This window comes from Tachypleus tridentatus, chromosome 9 (genome assembly GCF_004210375.1).
Source record: "Tachypleus tridentatus isolate NWPU-2018 chromosome 9, ASM421037v1, whole genome shotgun sequence".
In the NCBI taxonomy this organism is placed as follows: domain Eukaryota; kingdom Metazoa; phylum Arthropoda; class Merostomata; order Xiphosura; family Limulidae; genus Tachypleus; species Tachypleus tridentatus.
The window spans coordinates 22,153,062-22,176,028 of NC_134833.1; the positions used below are offsets into that span (position 1 = coordinate 22,153,062).

The 22,967-nt window shown below is 32.0% G+C and overlaps 2 protein-coding genes across 4 annotated transcripts in view; one reads left to right on the forward strand and one right to left on the reverse strand.

Annotated features, from left to right (window-relative positions):
* The window catches only part of LOC143227309 (uncharacterized), a 40,189-nt gene that overhangs the window by 12,233 nt on the left and 4,989 nt on the right, over positions 1–22,967 (reverse strand). The gene's annotated exons all lie outside the window — the stretch shown is intronic.
* LOC143224847 (COMM domain-containing protein 4) lies at positions 696–17,030 on the forward strand. Of its 3 annotated transcripts, none has more exons than XM_076453210.1 (8): positions 696–854; positions 1,528–1,599; positions 2,678–2,743; positions 4,306–4,345; positions 4,602–4,721; positions 10,614–10,694; positions 14,690–14,866; positions 16,749–17,030. In XM_076453210.1, exons 1-8 carry the CDS (start codon positions 852–854, stop codon positions 16,787–16,789), a joined length of 600 nt encoding a protein of 199 aa, XP_076309325.1. In that variant the 5' UTR covers positions 696–851; the 3' UTR covers positions 16,790–17,030. The 3 variants fall into 3 exon arrangements, with proteins under 3 accessions (XP_076309325.1, XP_076309326.1, XP_076309327.1); XM_076453212.1 differs by having other exon boundaries at positions 729–752; XM_076453211.1 differs by lacking the exon at positions 2,678–2,743.

Sequence of the window (22,967 nt, forward strand, 5' to 3'; positions counted from 1 at the left end):
TCATTATCCTAATCATGACACTTTTTAAGTTATGAGGAAAAAACTACTCAAAGACGCAAGGGTACGAACATTTTCTGTTGTAACTATATGTAAATACTCAATCTTTGTAAGATAGTTTAAGTTACCTTCGTAAGTTGAACCCCATTCTGTTTCTTTTGTTTGTTTTTGAATTTCGCACAAAGCTACTCGAGGGCTATCTGTGCTAGCCGTCCCTAATTTTGCAGTGTAAGACTAGAGGGAAGGCAGCTAGTCATCACCACCCACCGCCAACTCTTGGGCTACTCTTTATACCAACGAAAAGTGGGATTGACCGTCACATTATAACGCCCCCACGGATGGGAGGGCGAGCATGTTTAGCGCGACTCGGTTGCGAACCCGCGAACCTCATATTACGAGCGCATGCCTTAACGCGCTCGGCCATGCCAGGCCTATTCTGTTTCTAAGACGGACATATAATTTTTTTGTTTTATCCTTTTTCTGTTCTAATGCACAGATTGATCTTATTTTTCACTTTTCTCTTAAAACTTTAGTCAAATTTGTTTGTTAAACCTCTTGAATATCAACTATTGAATGGTCTTATAATTTTAATAAATAGTAATTATTTTGTTCTTAACTTTTGTGTATAAAAGAAAATGGGATAAACATGATTACTCGTATTTTTTTCGTTTACAATTTATTTTAAACTTTACAAAACAATCATAGGTAGCGCTACACTTTAATAATGGGGTGTTACGCTTATATTGGATATTTGTGTTAAGTCAAAACTGTTTATTGTGTAATGAATTGTTAAAAACATAACAGTATCAGTAATACCTCATTGAAGTTATTAGAAGGTTCACAACTAAATAAAAATGGTTAGGAGTGAATTTTAATATTTTATTGTAATATTTCATCTAAGTTACTACTGTACAGTTTTACTCGATTAATGTCGTTACTTTGGGGTTGATTAAGTTAACTTTACTTGACGAAGTTACTACGAGTCTTATTTATAATTTTAGTGATTTCTGACTTCTCAAAATGCGAAATATAACTTTGCGTAGCTTATAAAGCAAGTTTAAGGTATAGCATTTACATAATAGTAACAAACACTACAATATCAAATCTAGAAAAGTCAGCTATCATTAAAGTTTTCTATTTTCAGTTCTGGTGAAATGAAAATTACATGAACAAAAACTGGAAAGTTTTCGATTCTGATTTATTAAAAGTAATGTTATTTAGGTCATTAGCATAAAGTTCCTTTTCCAATATATGTTTTATTCCTTATGTAATAAAAACTACCAACAGTTATAATTGTTACTTTGATAAATTGCAATTTTGGCTTTTAATACTTGCATGGCTTTCTTACAGTATTTTAATTTGTGGATATATGTTAAGTTATGCTCTTTTGTACATAAAATAAACCTGTTCCACATTTTTTTATATTAAAATATTTTTTAAACCTAGATCTAAATAAAATAATTTTATTGGTATTAGGTTTTGTAAGTAATGAAGTACTTTTTGCATCACTAAAACATTTTATGTTTGCAGAGATTCAAATTTTGTGGTGACTTAGATTGCCCTGACTGGGTCTTAGCAGAAATAAATACTTTATCAAAAATTGTGAGTACATTTTTTTATTTCTCTATGTTATGTACATTAAAAACATATGTGGAAGTATTTCTTTAGGAACTGTAACAAATATATTTGATCATTTGATATATATTCAAGATCATATGTATTCAAAAATTAACTACAAAAAAGAGATAATGTTATAGTGAAGCAAAGATAATTTTTGACATATTAAATGCAAGAATAATATATAGCATGAAGTGAGTGATAATTTCTTCTAAAGTGATGCTAACTAGATAGTAGTGATGTTAATTACATACATTTAAAAATGAATTATAAAAATAAATTTGATTTTCTAATAATGTATGCCATATATGCATAATATTATTTTTTGTATGTATATAGGCATTTCAAGGATGTAGTAGAAAGTATAATTTGATAAAAAAAATTTAAAGTGACTTTTGTAAAATTACTTTTAAAGTTCTATCATTTTTATTTTATGGACAGCAAAATATTCCCCAGTTGGTTTAATCACTTGCTACTAATTAAATGGCAAGAAGTTGATGTAGGTCAGATACTTTTATCAAATGTAGTTTTCATATTCACAGAAATGAGTAATCTGAGTATAAAGTGCTCTGTAGTTAAATTTGTTTAGGTATTACTGATGGATGCACTGAACCTGAATGATAGTATTACTGACTGTGGCTAGAAAGCTAGTTAGGGAACTGTGTTTAAAGTTAAACCTTTGTATAAGTAGATGAATCTATGTATAGGTAAATAGAGAAAAATGTTCAATTCTTTTTTTAATTAACTAAATATATATGTATATAAGAAACTAAATTTCTAGCTGTTTTAAAAATAAAACTGAACTTTTCCATTTCTTGAATTAAAATGTTAGAATAAATAAACTGAGAAAAATACAAGAAACTTTTTCCCAATAAGTACGTAACAATAGAGTTTGAAACTTATTAACATTTATAGATATTTGAGTTCATTCATTGCACTTGTGTTTTAAGTATATTTACATTGCACTAATAATATTGAGATCTGACTTCCAGCAAACATAAATATGGAAGTTTTGTGTCAAAATACTTTTTTAACAGTTATATCCTTTTTCTTACTCTAACAGACATCTGTGAAAATGAAACTTCTATGTAACCATGTTGTAAATGATATCATAGGAAAAGGAATTGATGTAAGTCTTGCATTGTGTTAATGTGTAGTTTTGTCTACGTTTAGTATCTAATTTAACTCATATAATTTATTGCATTATCAACATATCCATTCATTTTATAGTTTAGAATATAGTATTTTTTAATGTCAAAATATTAACTTTTTTGCATAATATATGCCATTTTATGTTATACAATTATGAATGTGATGTAGTAGCAATTTATATTCAGACAAAGAAGTTGTAATAATTATGCATTGGCATTATTTTGTTATCCTTTGTTGATGTTGATTTGGTAAAAATTTACAGATAAATATTTCAAGATGTTCTAAAGCTTATTAACAAAACCATAGGTTAACTTAAACTTTTCTTTGTTTTCTCTTTCCTGTACAAGAAAAAAATTATAAAAATGATTAGTTATTTTAATATTATTTTTTCTTTAGCACATATAGCCCTTGTACAAAATTCAAGAAACAAACAAACTGTTGTTTCTGGAGATTACAATTAACCAAATCTTATCTCTTGTTATTTACCTTCTCTTCCTGAGAATTTATTATTACAGGCTTTCACTTGCATCACATGTTTAGAGATCATAAAAGATTCAAGGTAGCAACTACTAATAAAAAGCAAATATGAAAAGTGCTAAAGCTATAAATACCATTGGATAGAGCAGGTCATGAACCATGTATGTTGCTGTTAAGTGAATAGATCTGATTGAAGAGTGATTTATGACTTGAGAAAACAAGTAGAGAAGCTCTTACAAAATGTAGTTAGAAAGTTAAGACTCAAGAATAAATCAAAGATCTCAGAATTTTCTATTATTTCTTTAGACATCATTTTTGTGTTGTATTTGTTGGGAAGTATTGTCAGTTCTCTTTTGATGAGACATTAGTTAAGCCTTATTGTATATAGAGAGTATGGTGTAATGGTGATTCAGAGAATTATTTATTGAATGTAATTATTAATTTTGTTTGTAGCCAAACAATGCAAAAAAACTAATATAACATTTGTATCATTGAAAAGAAAGGTATAGTTTGATTTTGATCATAATATTGATAGTGAACATTTTGTCACCAAGCTTCACTTGACACTATTTTCATACTTCAGGTCTGAGATCACTGATAAATGTTTGTTAACTGATGTAGTGTCTTTGTACAACTTATAGCCAAAAAAGGGAGGCTACTACAGTTGACAAAATAGTTTAAAAAAAAACAAATTTATGGAAATTAAATTAAAATTGTCTAGGTATATAAATAAAACTTTCTGATCAACAGTAAAAGCAGTTGAAACTCTGGGATGAAATAAGTTATTTTAATGTTTAAAAACAAATTTTCGTAATAAATTTGTTGTAAGTTTGTAAAACAAACATTGATAGAAACTTAAATTAGATGCATCTTTCTGAAGTTGAAACTAGAACTGTGTAGTACATTTGCATTTGTCCTAAGGTTCATAGCATTTGCTTAAGTATTTCTACTCTAAGCAGGAGTAAAAACAAAGAATATTGTTAATGTACCTGGTCTGGAAAGGTTTAATTCTGTCTTGTTAATTTTATACTGAAAAGTCTTTTTTTGTATTTTTCTTTTCAGTATGAAAAAGTTTCTAAACTTACTACAGATGCAAAATATGGTGAGTTCTATTTAATTTCCTATCTGAAATAGTGTGTTAGAAAAGAGCTGATTTTTCAAGAGTGCAAAACTGTTATACAGTCCATGAGATTTAAACTTTGAAAAACATAACAAAATGAGAAAATATGCATATTAAAATGTTGGAATTGGTGTATAATTATAAACAATGTTTCTTCAAGAGATTTAACAAAAGATTCAGTTGATAGGGTGTTACAAAATATTCTGAATAATGTTTGTATTTTATTCTTCTTTCTTAGCTGTTGGAGATATTAAAGCCAGTGTAGCAGCTCTAGACTTTATTCTGTCTAGTGCTACCAAACATAGAGTAGCAGAAGAAACTTTGTCTAATGAACTCCAACAACTAGGTTTACCAAAAGGTATGTTGATCATACCTTCCATGATTTTAAAACTCTATGCATAGTTAATTTGATGTAGCATGAATAGATTGGGTGTTAGCTCTTTTCTACATGGGTGCACCTCAGATACTTCTGTTCCTGGATTATAGAAGATGTGACATTAAAACATTAAGGCTAAAGTAAGTCTAGAAGAAAAAGTATGGAATATTGACTTTTCAAAAAGAGGAATACAATGACTGAAGAAAGGTAGCTATTTTGTTTGATAAGTTAGAAAATTTGTTGTGCAATAAATGGTTGTGATCCATTATCAAGAAACATCCTAATATTCCTGGTCCTCAACTATCACAGGAACAATGTGTATGGACAGTATAAAAAGCACTGCCTCATTAGGTGCAGAAAGGAAAATGTTTGCTGCTAGGCAAGAATGTGTTGATATTTGAATGCTTCTTGCTGTAAACTAGCTAGTTACAGATGTGACTGTGTCCACTAGTGGAGGAGGACATTGGCATGGTTATAGCTGTAAACTAGCTAGTTACAGATGTGGCTGTGTCCACGATTGGAGGAGGACATGGACATGGTTATGGTTGTAAGCTAGTTGGTTACAGATGTGGCTGTGTCCACTAGTGGAGGAGGACACGAGCATGGTTATGGTTGTAAACTAGCCAGTTACAGATGTGGCTGTGTCCACTAGTGGAGGAGGACATGGGCATGGTTATGGCTGTAAACTAGCCAGTTACAGATGTGGCTGTGTCTACTAGTGGAGGAGGACATGGGCATGGTTATGGCTGTAAACTAGCTAGTTACAGATGTGGCTGTGTCCACTAGTGGAGGAGGACATGGGCATGGTTATGGCTGTAAACTAGCTAGTTACAGATGTGGCTGTGTCCACTAGTGGAGGAGGACATGGGCATGGTTATGGCTGTAAACTAGCTAGTTACAGATGTGGCTGTGTCCACAAGTGGAGGAGGACATGGGCATGGTTATAGGCTGTAAACCAGATAGTTACAGATGTGGCTGTGTCCACTAGTGAAGGAGGACATGGACATGGTTATGGCTGTAAACCAGACAGATGTGGCTGTGTCCACAAGTGGAGGAGGACATGGGCATGGTTATGACTGTAAACTAGCTAGTTACAGATGTGGCTGTGTCCACTAGTGAAGGAGGACATGGGCATGGTTATGGCTGTAAACTAGCTAGTTACAGATGTGGCTGTGTCCACTAGTGGAGGAGGACATGGGCATGGTTATGGCTGTAAACTAGCTAGTTACAGATGTGGCTGTGTCCACTAGTGGAGGAGGACATGGGCATGGTTATGGCTGTAAACTAGCTAGTGACAGATGTGGCTGTGTCCACAAGTGGAGGAGGACATGGGCATGGTTATGGCTGTAAACTAGCTAGTTACAGATGTGGCTGTGTCCACAAGTGGAGGAGGACATGGGCATGGTTATGGCTGTAAACTAGCTAGTTACAGATGTGGCTGTGTCCACTAGTGGAGGAGGACATGAGCATGGTTATAGTTGTAAACTAGCTAGTTACAGATGTGGCTATGTCCACTAGTGGAAGAGGACATGTGCATGGTTATGGCTGTAAACTAGCTAGTTTCAGATGTGGCTGTGTCCACTAGTGGACGAGGACATGAGCATGGTTATGGCTGTAAACTAGCTAGTTACAGATGTGGCTGTGTCCACTAGTGGAAGAGAACATGTGCATGGTTATGGCTGTAAACTAGCTAGTTACAGATGTGGCTGTGTCCACTAGTGGAGGAGGACATGAGCATGGTTATAGTTGTAAACTAGATAGTTACAGATGTGGCTGTGTCCACTAGTGGAGGAGGACATGTGCATGGTTATGGCTGTAAACTAGCTAGTTACAGATGTGGCTGTGTCCACTAGTGGAGGAGGACATGGGCATGGTTATGGCTGTAAACTAGATAGTTACAGATGTGGCTGTGTCCACTAGTGGAGGAGGACATGGGCATGGTTATGGCTGTAAACTAGCTAGTTACAGATGTGGCTGTGTCCACAAGTGGAGGAGGACATGGGCATGGTTATGGCTGTAAACTAGCTAGTTACAGATGTGGCTGTGTCCACTAGTGGAGGAGGACATGAGCATGGTTATAGTTGTAAACTAGCTAGTTACAGATGTGGCTGTGTCCACTAGTGGAGGAGGACATGTGCATGGTTATGGCTGTAAACTAGCTAGTTTCAGATGTGGCTGTGTCCACTAGTGGAGGAGGACATGAGCATGGTTATAGTTGTAAACTAGATAGTTACAGATGTGGCTGTGTCCACCAGTGGAGGAGGACATGGGCATGGTTATGGCTGTAAACTAGATAGTTACAGATGTGGCTGTGTCCACTAGTGAAGGAGGACATGGACATGATTAATATTAAGTAGGTTTCTTTACATTCTGGAGATACTTCCATACACAATGGATAAATTTCTGCTGCTGAATATTTGTTTTCCACACTTGATCACAAAGTGAATCCAACTCATCGTAACATGTTGATCTTAAAATATTTCAGAAAAATATGAAAAGGAACCTTATTTTGCTGTGAGTAATATTTACGTGAGCTGTATTAAAATAAAAAGTCTGATAAATTAGGGACAATATATTTGATGATTACCAAGTAATGTGGTTTTCAGAAATGCAACATGTTCTTACACCTTTTAATTTTTTTCATATTTTGACCCCTTAGTGACTGAAGGCTATTTCATCGAATAATGTATGAACAGTGACACTTTAAATAAAGTAGATTCTATAACAAACTAAACTACTCTTTGTAGTATTGTCACAAACATGTTACAACTTAAGATTATTAGGAGTTTTTGAAACTTCATAATATTATTTCATGAACAAATCATATTAATTTATAATTTTATATAAAAATACTTTGGTTGGGATAAAATATGTCATGACGTTTGTTCTCATGGTTAGAAGCCTATTCATTCACCTATGTTGGTTTATTAACATTTAAAGACAGTGAACCTGTTAGCTTATGTAGACTGTTCTATACACTAAACTAAAATACTGTCAATAATTGATATCTAATCACAGTTGTTCTGTATTTACTAATGATGTCAATAATTGATATCTAATCACAGTTCTGTATTTACTAATAATGTCAATGATTGATATCTAATCACAATTGTTCTGTATTTACTAATAATGTCAATAATTGATATCTAATCACAGTTGTTCTGTATTTACTAATAATGTCAATGATTGATAGCTTATGATCACAGTTGTTCTGTATTTACTAATAATGTCAATAATTGATATCTAATGATCACAGTTGTTCTGTATTTACTAATAATGTCAATAATTGATATCTAATGATCACAGTTGTTCTGTATTTACTAATAATGTCAATAATTGATATCTAATGATCACAGTTGTTCTGTATTTACTAATAATGTCAATGATTGATAGCTGATGATCACAATCTTTCTGTAAGCACTTTACAACCAAAACAAAATATTCTGTTACTATGTTTGGAACATGAATCTTATGTTTAATAATAAACAATTCCTAAACTTCATACAGAATATTTTTACTTTAAGAAAAACGTGTCAAACTGTTTGACATAATGAACTTTACACTGACATTCCTTAACAATATCATCACAATACCCTTATACAAATAAAAAAGGTGTCATTATTATTATGCTTGCTTCAGTGCATTATGTGTAAATAAAATCCTGTTAAAAGTATATTTAAACATTGCTTTAGAAAGAGAGAAATGCCAGTGCATATCAGCTTCTTGGACGAACAGGCCTAAATATGTTTCATAATTCTTCCAACTCGGAAATATCATGATAAATCATCAGGAGAAATTCAAAACACCTTGTTCTAGTTATTCCTACTGAGTTGTCTAAATACCTCTAATGTCATCCTTTAGTTAAGCCTATTTGACATGTTACATGAAATAAAAACTATAAAGATGTTCTTTATGGCATTGTAACCATTCAAAGTTCATAACCTGTCACTTTTGAAAAATCACATTTATGGACTAACATTCATTAATCTTGCTGTTGTTTGTAAAGGAAAATCTCAAGTCCAGATGCTATAATAGTACCACCTTTGTTACATTAATGTTTTTATGTATACAAAAATGATACTGAATGATAAAACGTCATTACAAATTGGGCCGAGTGTGTTCTAGTAGTTAGTTTTTCTAAGGTACCGTGGTTGGCACTGCTTGTGAGTTTTAGGTGAGTTCCAATTTCATGTTGTCTTGTATCAGTTAATTCACAGTTTTTCAAAGAAGGTTCAAAACATATAAAATTACTTAGTGATTAATGATTTTAATAATTTCAGTTAGTCACACAGATGCCGAGAAGCATGTTGTCACTACGTATAAATCAAAGAAACAAACTAAAAAGGAAGAAGTTAGAAAATACACTGTTTTTTTTCATCTAAATGTGAATGTTTCTGAAAGTGATATTTGTTTTATATTTATAATTAGGATAGGATTATGAACTTCATATTTTTCAGTCCATTGGTGTTGCTATATTTGTGGAAGGTTCACATGTTAAATTCATCTGTAAATCATAGATAAATATTTCAATTAATTACATTAAATATTTTGTGTGTTTTTATTACATAAACATGCATGAATTTTGTTTAGACATTTTTATCATGAATCAAAAGACTGGATGAATAAATGTCACTATTAAGATATATAATTTTGTTTAAAAAATTGTTAGCTATTAAAAGTCTAACTAATCATATTTATTATATGCCATTATTGTTATGTTCCTTTCTATTAGTAACTATATCTAAATTACATATTAGTTTCTGTCTAGTCATTTGTATTATCAAATAGACTTAACTAAAAAGTCTTAAGATATGATAACCAGTCCTTAAGTATAGTTAGATGAGATCAACTTCCATAGTTTCATGTTTTAAACGTCAGTGAATCGTAATAAAGGAACATAGTCATAAAAATGAAACTGTGAGATCAGTAGTGTTTTGTCCATCCTTCACATGTTAACTATGAACCATTGTCTGTCTGCATTCATTAATTAGCTGAATCAAAGTAATTTTATTTAGCATATTTATTCCTTATTTTGCTTACACAACTCCTGCATTTAAGTTCAGTAATGACTGTTGAAGCCTAACTGAAAATATAAAAAAAACAAAAAATTTAAATACTCAAAATCTGAGTGTAATTAACTTTTGAGCTGTGTGATTATTTCTTTAAAATATTCAATACTGAAGTTAATCCTTTGTCTTTTAGTGTTTTTAATGTCCACTAGAATATAGAAAGCATTATAAAATAATTTATTGTGTATCAAACAACCAGTCATTCCAGAATATTATTGAAATACCTAATATTTCAGAGTAATGGCTATGCCAAGGACTCACTTAAGAATAATCACTAATTTTGTTAGGCTAGACAAGATATTGGGTATTTTAACAAAACATTTTGAAGTAATTTTTCATTTGATAAATATTAAAGTCATATATCTACAGTTGTGCCCTAAAGTGAATACAAAAACATGCTGAAACATAAATGTTAAAGTCATATAACTACAGTTGTGCTCTAAAGTGAATACAAAAAAATGATGAAACAGACCTTTCCAGTCAAAAGTTGTTTTATTTTAATACTCAATTTATAGTATCCCAACACACTATGGAGATAATTAAAGCTAGATAGTATTGGATTTTTAGAATACTTGTGTCTTTAAGACGTAGTATATTGTCTAGAACATTCTAATCCACGTTGAGATGAGGTGTAATATGTATTTATCTAGTTGTTAGACATCATCGCATGGTTTGCTGATAAGCTAATTGTCAATATTTGTTTAACAGTGTTGCAGTGTTTCTCAAATAAAATTATTTATTTTTTTGTATTTATTAATAAGATGATTTATTAAGTATATTTGTTAATCTTTTTCTTGTTTCACAGAACACACTTCTTCACTCTGTAAAGTATTTTCTGATAAATTTCCCGAGTTGTTGGACCATATGAAGCAAAAGAGTCTCAGATGTAAGTTGTGGGTTAGGATTACAGATATACTTTTTAATTTCAAAAATTGTTTTAAAACAGCTTCATTATAAATTATAATTAAAACCCACGCGTGTAATAAAAAGTAATTTTCCAAAAATGAATTAGAAATGGCAATGCCAAAATGCACAGACACAAGGTAGGGACGAACACACAAATCCATATAAGCATCACTATACAAGCAGGAAGTAAGTTCTGAGTTAGTCTTATAGGCTTATGGTAATTAGCACCATAAGACTGTTTCATATTTAATTTTTGCAAACAAATTTTTATTAATTGTTTCTCCTTTCCATTGTAAACAATTTCATTTAAATAAGTTGATAAGAATATTTTTATGATTTAATGGTAATATGTATACAGGGTGGCCCGTAAGTCCCTACCAATCCATATGTTGTGTCTAAACAACGTTATAATACTAATGATGAGTTGAAGGCAGCTGTTACCACGGCAATTGGAACAATAACCCCTGCTATGTTGAGGAAAATGTGTCACAGAACATGGCATCGCATCATATTATGCAGCGAGAATGTGGGACAGCACACAGATACACCGGGTACATAAGATGTACGGATGGGTAGGGACTTACGGGCCACCCTGTATATTGTTAATACCCTGTCAGTTTCTTCATTGCACTTGTAGAATGACCTTGAATATTGTTTTTATACCACATGACTGGCTACAATGGTTTATTAATCAATAGTGGTCATAATCTTGACTTTTTGGGACTTGTGTTGAGGAACTTACAGTAAGGAAAGAACATAGGAAAAATGTACATCTGCATTATCTCTGTATTCATGTTTGCATTGTTTGTGGCATTGAATCCCTACATCATTTTACATTCACAAAATATTTTATAATATAATTGTTTTCTTTTGACTGAAAGTTGTGCATTCTGTGAATTTTATGTGTAATAATTTTTGTTATGCCCCCTCACTTCTCACATAATATAAAGGTTGGCTCCTTAAAGATGTCAGTTCTATAGTGTACAAAGCATGAAGTGTTCTGCATGTTAGTTATCTACTGATCATTTATTATTGGCTGGTAATTCCTGTTTCACTCTGTACAAAAGCTTTTTAGAAGAATACCATATTTTTGTAAAACAAACTAACTTCAAGTGATAATTATAACATTGTTTACACTGGAGTTATTATTCTGTTTTTTCAGATTATACTAAGTACTATCATGCTTGTAAACACTTATTCTCAGGTGCTATTAAAATTCTTTTCTGTCATACTAAAGCTATTGGAAAAGAAAATGAACAATTTGGCTCTTTAGCTTATTCCAGTTTCTTCAAATCAGCAATTTCAGTCATATTAGGAGTTTTACAAGCTCTGAAACTTTACTTGGTAATGGCAATTAGGTGCTCAGATTAGGCTATAACTGAACTTTATCAGTTATATGTCAGCATCATAGTCTTCCGGCCATTTTTTTTCTCAGCCAGTTTTACATATCTAGTACTACCATGATTAGCAATGTTAATTATGTGCATGTTTTGTATTTAAGTAATTGTTAGAAGTAGAATGATTGGATATTAACATCAGAAATATTCAGAGCAATGAAAGTAATTTTGTTCTTGTTGTATGTTGTTTCACATAACTGAAATAATTTAACCTTCAAATTACCAATTTGTACTTGTGACTACTACAGAGATGCCAACCATTACAATTTTGGTGTATACATTACGACTATACACTCATACAGACAAACATTACGACTTGTTGCAACTCCCAAATTATTATATATTATATAGGCCTGTACAATAAAGTGATAAATTGTTCCCCCAGGGACAAATTTCTAGTGAGATACAAATAAATTTTGATAATAAATAAAAGACATAGTCCAAATGGCTACTTGCGATAATCATGTTTGTGCTTGAAATAATAAAAATATTTGTATCTCCAACGTCTACCAATAGCTTCAGTGCGGTGCTTCTCCATACTGGGTATGTGGGGGAATCCATAGTTAAGTCATCAGTGCTCGCGTAGATGGATATTTCTCGTTTTATAAGTGGCATAGAAACACCAATGTGATCGTTCACAAGATGGAAAAAAAAGAGGCCTCGTTCACCAGATTGTCTTGTTTCTGGCAAATCTAAAAGGACTAAAACTGTGAATCAAAAATTTAGCAAAGAGTATAGTGCAAAATATCCAGTCATTGCATCAAAAGTCAGTGACAGTCGTGCGTTTTGTACAGTTTGTCACATTGATTTTTCTGTGGTGCATGGCGGGATAAACGATTGTTCCAGACATACAAAATCAGTATCTCACCATCAAAAGGCTGAGGGGAAGACACAAAAACAATGCAGATAACGGCATTAATGAGTAAGAATTCAGAATATGAAACCATAAATGCAGAAGTGATGTTCATGCAATTCGTCGTTGCTCATAATTTACCCCAACTGTAACCGATCATGCAGGACATCTATTCAGAAAAATTTTCCCAGATTCTGATATAGTAAAAAAATATGGCTGTGCTAGAACCAAAACTACAATCATTGTACAAAAGTTGGGTTGTGAAGATGACAAAATGATATCAAGCATACTTACTCACAGTGTTTACAGTTAACCCACTGACATAGATGACTCAAAACTGTATCCAGTGGTTGTACGGGCTCTGTCTACAATCATTATGCTCAGTCATTTGAAATAGTTGGCATCTCTGCCACTGGGGTTCCTATGTGAAGAACTGCTTAAAAGAATTTGGTGAACTCATTTTGTTAGTATATTACATGGGAGGACCTGTGTTTAAATTTTCTTTTGTCTTGCATGTTAATTAAGGGCCCTGCAGCCAACAAAATCATAGGTCCACAAACAATTTGATGGATAAATAACTCAGAAAAATATTTTTCATCAACTGACTGGGCCCATATGACTCTCATCAACAAATGTAAGATTAAATAATTACCACCTTTCCTTGTTATATAATCACTGTACTAATGCATCATTTAACTCCAGATAAGCCAATTTAGTGGGTCTTTCATCATGTGAAAATTATATGGAAAGTATCAAAACTTTTTTTGGTATTTGAATCTTTGTGTTTCACAACTTATTTCTTGATATTAGAAACTTTCTATATGTAAACAATCTTTCATTAGCAAAGGACTGAAAGACAAGCATATCATGTTCTCAGAAAATTCTACAAAACATTTGTACATATAGTTAACTATGTGTTTGTGCTTTAATTGTACATCTTGGAGTGGTAAATGTTCACAGTGGTTTCACTGATGTTCAACAATTACAAGTTCTTTCTTTAAATGTTCAGTTGATTTTGTCTTCTACATTGGGATTTGACTAAGATAGATTCTTTGGAATACCTCTACGTGTATGTTCTGTTTATCTTTTCTATATTTTTTGTGGATGTTGTTTTACCTGGACTTTCGTGAATTCTGCTCTCCTGTCCTTTTAGAGTTAAAAACATAGCAAAAATCAAAATATTAAAATATAATCCTTTTAATTAAAAACTAATATTTACAGTTAGCATCTTACAATAAAAGTGGAAATTAGAAAGGCTACTTCAGAATTATGATTAAGAGCACAAACTGATAAATGACAAAATTTTGTGTGGATTGCAGATTCTTATTGACTCTTAATAGAGAAACAAAGTTGGTGGAGAATAAAAATATGGCAAATCCAACTCTTTAATCTGCTTGTAGAGAGCAGAGATAATGAGTCTTCTAGAGGGATCTATTTGAAACCCACTTCAGATTTTTCAAGCTTCTATGTTAATTTTACTGAAATAAATTGAGCATTTATATTTGAGACATTCAGAGTAGAGCAGTCTAGGTGTTTTGGATTGAAGTACATACTGGTCTCATTCATGGTACTTTCTGGTAAAGGAAATAACACCACAGTGTTTAGAAAATGTGTTAATGTGCTGTTACTGTATTTAATTATAGTGCCTAAACTAAGTTTAGTGTTTCATTTGTCATTTTATGACATTTATGTGGCATTAATGTTTTACAATTGTTCATTATTCAGTATCTAGGTTGGAAGATGTACACTGGAGGGTGGACTATATCATAGGATCAAGTGTTATGCAAGAGGTTAATGAACCTTCAGTTCAGATTTGTCTAAAAGTTAAAGACCTAGATTCAGTCGAGACACGAGCAGAAGCATTCTCGTTGTCACCTGACAAGTTCAGGGTGCTTTTGCACGGTAAGGTTTCCAAAATTAATTATTACTGACCAAGTCCATAAACAAGTGTATCATTTTTTGCATATTCTAGTGTAAACAACAAGTAAGGAATTTTTTCATATAGTATAAAAATACTTACATAATAAAATATACATCATGTTAAGATTATAATGAATTTTGGAAATGCTTCTGAAATCTCAGGATTTCTAGTTAATTATAACAATTGCAAAAAAAAATTAACACTTTTTAAAGAGTAGGTATAAACACATTTGCAATGTTTATGAGCAATTATTTAATTCATCTATCTATTTTTGTGGCATGTGGTAAAGAATATGGCATTTTATAAGGTTAACAGATGATCATTTGGTCATTCCAAAGTTTTCTTAGCATGTTTGTTAAAATTATTAGAATTACCTTGAGATGAAGCTGTTTTGTGAATGTTTCTGTTTGTAACCCAATGATTGATTTTTAGTAAATTAGTTGTATTTTTTTAAATAGTTAATTCTTTTATAATCTTACTGTTTCTGTCTTAAGTTTCAAATTAAAATACACATGAATTTTATCATTGATAAAGAGAACCAACACAGGTCAAAAAGCTATTGTGAACTTTTAAGCAAAAGTTATGTTGGGTACAGATATTTTTACACTTGTGGCTTTTTGTTATATAAAATTGTATTATTTATAAGTGGAAATATACTGCAGAAATTATCTTATTTCTATTTATAATTGATGTATTGTTTTATATTATACTTTTATTAGAAATATTTCTGACAGAATAGAGCCCCCCAGTGGCACAGCGACATGTCTGCAGACTTATGATGCTTAAAACTGGGTTTCAGTACTCGTGGTGGTCAGAGCACAGATAGCCCATTGTGTAGCTTTGTGCTTAACTTTGAACAAGAAAAACATAGCAGGTGCAAACATGTGTATTTTAAAGACAAATCTACCTTTCTAGAAGAATGATAAAAGAACTTGTATATGAAATGGCAGGGGTACAAGTAAGGGTTATATTTTGCATATTGTTACATTAGAATCTCCCTGTTTTATAGGCTTACAGCACAAATATGAAGTTTGAGGTCTTTCAATGTACAGAGTGCATACTGTTCTTTGTTGTACTGCTTTCCACTAAAAAAACAACAAAGTACATATCAAGGGGACAATAGGAAGAATCGGTTGTATTATTTTAAAACATTTCCACAAATAAATGCATATGCAGAATTAGTGTTAATCAATGTAAACAAAACAATTTGATACCAATAATACATTTTAATCACTAATAAACAGCTGTTTGACAATAGAAGCACTGTGTTTTAATAACCACAAAACAAGTATATGAAATAGCTAAAAAACATACATACATCCTGTTGCCTATTTTCTAATAATCTGATTAAAGTGAAATCTACTGATTAATTTGTGAAGGTAAATAATTAAGTTCTTGTAGAACCAACTAAAAGGAATATATTAAAATATTAATTTTAAAACACATAAGGTGCTTTTTTACAACTGTTGATTGGTTTTCTAAATAAAAGTTTAACTTGCATTATACAACATTAATCTCAGAGTATTTTAATATATTTCTATTATTTATATGAGTCTTTAATTTTTACTCTTCCAAAAGTATTTCTAGTATAATAATATACATGCATAAAAATGATAGTACCACACATTATGATTGTAGAGTTTACCCATGATGTGTAAGAAAGACAGTAACATGTAATAAACACACTGAATAGTTTTCAGTTTTGATTCCCAGGGAACTATTATAAATCTTAAAAACTAGCAAGATGAAAACAAAGTAAAACTTTGTTTATTAGGACTATTTTTGTACTCAGTTGTTCATAGCTCATAAGTACCGATTAGTGTCTAAACCAAATTTAATTTTCAAACATTAAAATTTATTTAGATCTGAAAGAAGCTTACAAGATGATGGAAGGACTTGGATAATGCTGTCAGATGTCATGTGTTTCACATGCATCATTTGGAAATTATGCTGGTTAATGAGTTGAAAGTACGTGTCAAGGAAATAATGACTTGCTATGAATCATAACATTTTATTGTTGAGTCCACACTTATTGTTTTCAAATGTTCATGAAACATTTTTGAGGAATTTGTGTTTCTGAAATTATTAATGAAATTTTGTAAAAATACCAGAAAATAAACAGTGATAATAAAACCACAAAAGAAATTATTTACAACTTGTTATTGGTGTTACATTAATGGTAACCTCAGTAAGACAGCAGAAAACATCATAAATAACTATTAGAAGATGGTGTCATAGTAAGAGGATATAAAACATGATGAAACAACCTAAAAAATAATTTGTAACATTTAAAAGATGACTTCAAGAGACAGAACTTTCACAGTTATGAGGTTATGTGAGGTCAATGCGAGTGTAAGATCATTCAAACATACTTAATGAAATGTGTTTGATTTATTATTACTTTAATTTTTGCAATATAAAAATTGCATCAGTCATCTGTTCTAATCATGCACTATGAATATTAATAAATAAGCAATGAGAAACATGTAGATCTGTATTTAGATTTCATCTGAATACAGAGTAAAGCTTAGTTTCATCATAAGGAAGGATGTAGGTTGCATGCTAAAGGCGCAATTTGGTCTTACTAGGAAGGACACAGGTCACGTGTTAAAGGTGTAAATTGGTCTTATCATTAGGAATGTTATTGGTCATGTGTTAAAAGTATATTTTCGTTTCATTATTAGAAAGGATATAGACTGGATAAAATAACAAAGGGCGTAAATGTAATTACGAAAACTACATAAAAAAGCGATAACTTAAGAGTAATTGACCCAGATAAGTAAATAATTTTAGGTGATAATAGCTTATTTTGATTAATGTTCAACAACGATTGAAACTGAATAATAATAAATGTAAACAAATATTATAAAATGTTTTTAAAAATATTGATAAAAGCTAGTCTGTTCATACTTTTATCCATATCCTAAAAGTCTACGTTTCATTCTACTTATTATAGGCGCAAACTCAAACAAAATAAAACGTAACTTATGTAGTAGTAACTCGTTAACTGAGACAACAAAACATGAGTAGTTTTAACATGACGTACACTTTCTCACATAACTTGTGACTCGTTACTACAAACAGACACACAGTTTGGAAATTAGTCTCATAAGATATACCCTTTTTATACGGTGGTGTCTTAACAAAATATTATAAATTCAAAGACTTTTCAAAAATCTAATCGGTTAAAAAGTTCCAACCTCAGGCTTATTTCACTTAGTTACCGTTAGTAAATTAGGTATCATACAAGTAATATTTAATTTTAAAAACGTGTAAGCATTTACAGAAAAGCACCGACAAAGTTTTTGGTTTTTGTTATTTCCAACCTGAAATGAACTTTATGCAAATTGTGAATCTGTGTTCGGAAATTCCAAAGTTCATAATTATTCGTAAGTTAGAACAGTTAACCAGCCAACATCATCCGAAGCCTATACGGTTATGGTCAACTACAGACGTAGGCGAGGGGTGGTTGTTAATCACTGGCGTTTGGGGCTTTAACTTCACTAGAAATTTCAGAAAAAGTCCGTCATTCTTTAGGCTTGTTCCATCGCTTTAAGCATTGCTCTTCCTCAATATGGCACCGTTTCTACTTCACATTAAAATACTGTATGCATTATACTAATTACTCATAATTTTCATTAATAAAATTATATTGAAACGCTTAATTTCGCGTTACAGTATGGACTCTATCCTAATTACTTGTAGGCCTGGCATGATCAGGTGGTTAAGGCGCTCGACTCGTACTCTGAAGGTCGCGAGTTCGAATCCCTGTCACACCAAACATGCTCGCCCTTTCAGCCGTGAGGGCGTTATAATGTAACGATCAATCCCGCTATTCGTTGGTAAAAGAGTAACCCAAGAGTTGGTGGCAGATGATGATGACTAGCTTCCCTCCCTCTAGTTTACCACTGCTAAATTAGGGACGGCTAGCGCAGATAGCCATCGAGTAGCTTTGCGCGAAGTTCAAACCAAACTTTCTTTGAAAAATTAAAACACAACGAATACCATTTATAAAAATTCAGTATAAACGATAAGAGGCACAAACATAATTTTATATTTATCAGAAACTCGTAAAAAAGAACACCATAATGCTTAGATTTAAACTCATTACGAAAAAAAGCTGAACATCAGAAACTTCCCCAAGTTTCTAGAATTTACAAAAGAGATATACAGAGTATCAGAACGCAAAATATCCTAAGAACAAATGACGTTTTACCCCTTACCTTGTTGCGATCTTTAATTTTCATTCCTAACAGACTGGAAGATTTATTCAAACATTCGTAGCGTTAAATTTTATTTTTTTTCTCGATACCCCACAAACGAAATATTATTGTTTGCTTTCAACATATATTTTTAGGTTAGGGAAACATATCACATATATAAATATATCTTACACATATTTCTATCCAACAATCTTACTACTAGAATATCTTTGTTGTTCCAACTTTGCGGCTTCAGAATTTTCACCATGTGACTTGCAGTTTTCCAACGGTTGGAACCCGTAACTTAACTTTATTGACACTCGAATTTGCGAGTTTAAAACCCATATTAATTACGTTATAATGCGGATCCAGCTTCCATATCCACCCATCTTAGAGTTTTTGTATATTTTCAGACACGAAATGTTTATCTATTGAGGCACAACATATATTATGTTTAGTATGTTGTTTTCTTTATCTAACATTTAACATTCTTCTTCTTTTTTCACTGACATTTTCGGTATTATTTTAATTTCGTATTTTTTTTAATTTTGTACCATCATGAATGTCAGTTTTCAGTCGTACTATTACCGCTATTATGTCGACGCAGTTTCAATAATACTGAGTCTCGTAAATTATAACAGATGTCACTCTTCTCTGACGTCAGACAGTAGGAGTGGCTTACCGAGTTTTTTTTGTTCGAAAAACTTCTTATGCTAAGATTATGTTTTTTAAAGAAATATGTTTCTAAGACAGTGAGTTTAAGTCGATAGCTCGTGTTTCTATGTTCCATAAGTAAGGTATACCATATTATTTATTTATTAACAATATTGGACATAATATTTAATGTATTTAGTAAATGTTTAGCATAAATGATAAAACATTCTAATCTTTAAACGTTTTAACTTAAGAGTGTATTTACTGATTGCCAGGTTGACTTTTAATTTCGCTCTCTTTACATAACTTGTTGTAATCGTCAGTTAATTGAAGAGAACAGTATCAACAAAATATTTTTTTTTCCAAACGTATGAAAAACGTAAAAAAAAAAAGCAAAGACAATGTCATGGTATAGCAGCTTCTGCAGGCATGTGAACTCAGTGATTGGTTAATATATATATATATATATATATATATATACACACACACACACCCTATTGATGACATTCTCATACATTACTTTTGTCATCTTCAAATATTTGGTATATAAATATACTGAGTTCGTAGTCTTGATATTGGTTGGTTAAATGCCTCACTGATTAAACAGCAGCATGTGTGCGTGTGTCGTTGTCACTAGCGGCTTGTACGATCATTTATATCTAATTATGAATCATATAGTGCTATGTAGTTATTCCTATTGGCTGTTAGTCAGCAGTGACTTTATATCCTAACTGTTAATCTGTTGTGTTCTGAGGAGTTCTGAAATGTACGCAGTGAAAAGAAAAAAATATTAGTTCCGGATCTTCTTGTCATGGAGGCAGGCGCGCCATCTACTTTACACAATAACAACAATGACGTATCATCGTTACAACCTTACCGTAAGAGATAAAATTGTTTGTCCTCCGACTGAAAAACGAAGAACTTCTAAACTGTAATTTTGGTTATGAGCCACACAGTGTTAATTTTATAAGGTAAACAAAATGTAATTTTTTAGGATTGATACTTGTTGTGCACTGTTTCTGCCTTGTAGGGGGACACGTTTCGATTTTTATACGAAGTCTTATTGAGACTTTTTCCCGCAATAATTGCATTTGTTGTTTCTTTACGAGATGATATCCATCATTACGACTCTGCAGTATGGGCAAACTGTTGATAAACTCCTTGGAATTCGCCGTATCATAACTAACTAGAAAACACGAGTTCGAAAGATGAATGGGGCCCGGCATGGCCAAGCGTGTTAAGGTGTGCAACTCGTAATCTGAGGGTCGCGGGTTCGCATCCCCGTCACGCCAAACATGCTCGCCCTTTCACCCGTGGGAGCGTTATAATGTGACGGCCAATCCTACTATTCGTTGGTAAAAGAGTAGCCCAAGAGTTGGCGGTGGATGGTGATGACTACCTGCCTTCCCTCTAGTCTTACACTGCTAAATTAGGGACGGCTAGCACAGATAACCCTCGTGTAGCTTTGCGCGAAATTCAAAACAAACAAACGAAAGATGAAACCGAAACTTCTACCCACAAAGATGGTAATAAGAAACAGAGGATTACACTTATTTATTTATACTTGTTTATTATGAGTATTGTTATCGTATTATGAACCTAAAGGACTCCTGTTCAGCGTTAGAAATTTAAAATAAACTGTTAATTTTTAACAGAACCCAAATGCATACATACACGAATAATACATCTATTAACATTATACATGCATATATTAATGTTAAACGGGAAAAAAAAAACCAAAAACACTTACATCCTTATTTAGAATGAAATATTCAGATTTAAATGAAACTTTATGTTCTTACTATGTCAGTTCTTCTTTTAACTCTGTTCTCGATATCTTCATGGGAATTTATAAAACAAGTATAGAACATGGAAGGGTCATTAAAAACGGAAATATAAATAATGGGATATATCTCTATGCTCGGGACTTTGACCACACTGTGAACCGTAACCATCTTAACTAATGTATAAAAGTAAAAAATTACTTAAGAAAATTTGTTAAAAGTTGCCCTAAACTTTAACGCTTCTGAACGACACTTTAGGCTTAGCTGTTTGTTAACCACGTGCGTTCTCAAGGAAAATTGCCAATCAGACATTACTTAAACTATGTTGGCACGTTTTTCTCAAGAAGACTGCAGGATTGAATAGAAGAGAACACGTGGAAGTGTTTAAAGTTCTATTGTAGTGTTTGTACTTACATTCTGTACCGAAAGTGTGGTTTGCTTTTCGTTGAATTGGCTAAAATACACGGTATGTGTAGCTTACACAAATAATACATTTTTTGTCGTGCTCAACTGTTGTGTTTTTCCTTTGTATCTTTCGTAGCTGTAATACATAACTTAAAGTTTTGATATACATTTGAACGATTGTTTCTACTGTTTTAATTTCAACTTAAACTAAGATGTAATGTTTACTTTTCTATCGTGGATAATTTATAAATAGAAAAAGTGGTTTTCGACGTTTTCCAAGATCAACTTTAAACAATAAAAAACATGTTAGCTGTATCCGTGGGTGATTAATTATATACAATTGAGTTCTTTAAATCTAATGTCATTATTAAAAACCAAAGGAAAGTATGTTAAACTTCATAATCCTGTAATACAACGGCTCTTCTGTCAAAAGCTAAAACTTCGTGAATTAAAATAAATATGGAGAGAATTTATAATTGATCATTTCATCAAATGATACAAATTTGGGGGTGAGAGGGACGTCACAGCCGAAAAAACGGTCTGGAGGCGCCAGACGACATAGAAAGGAAGAAGACTGATTCGGCTATGACGTTTGTAGATGTTGTTATCTGTGGTTCGGCTATGACGTTTGTTGAAGTTGTTACCTGTGGTTCGGCTATGACGTTTGTAGATGTTGTTTCCTATGGATTTACATATAGTCGCATGTAAAAAAACGGTGCTGATTGGTAGAAATAAACTACTAGACTCCACTATTCAGAATCTTTTCTTCTTTTTCAGATTTAAAAGCCATGAAATATAAAAAAAAAGAAAAGATTCTGAATAGTGGAGTCCAGTAGTTTATTTCTACCATTCAGCACCGTTTTGAACTTAATATTTTAAAACTTGGCGCGACGCCTGGAGGAATAAGTTTTCGTGACCGAGGGTTTAAAATACACCGAATATAAATACACAACTGTAGTTTATCTGCTTTGTAATGAGCACAAATCTTTAAATTTTTGAACGCATTAGAGTTGAGTTCCACACTGCTTGCTAAAAGT

Bases quoted from the DNA above. Each gene is read 5' to 3' on its own strand.
- LOC143224847 (XM_076453210.1), top strand. The intron at 4,346-4,601 runs GTGAGTTCTATT...CTTCTTTCTTAG, and splicing joins TACTACAGATGCAAAATATG to CTGTTGGAGATATTAAAGCC. The intron at 10,695-14,689 runs GTAAGTTGTGGG...TTCATTATTCAG, and splicing joins GAAGCAAAAGAGTCTCAGAT to TATCTAGGTTGGAAGATGTA.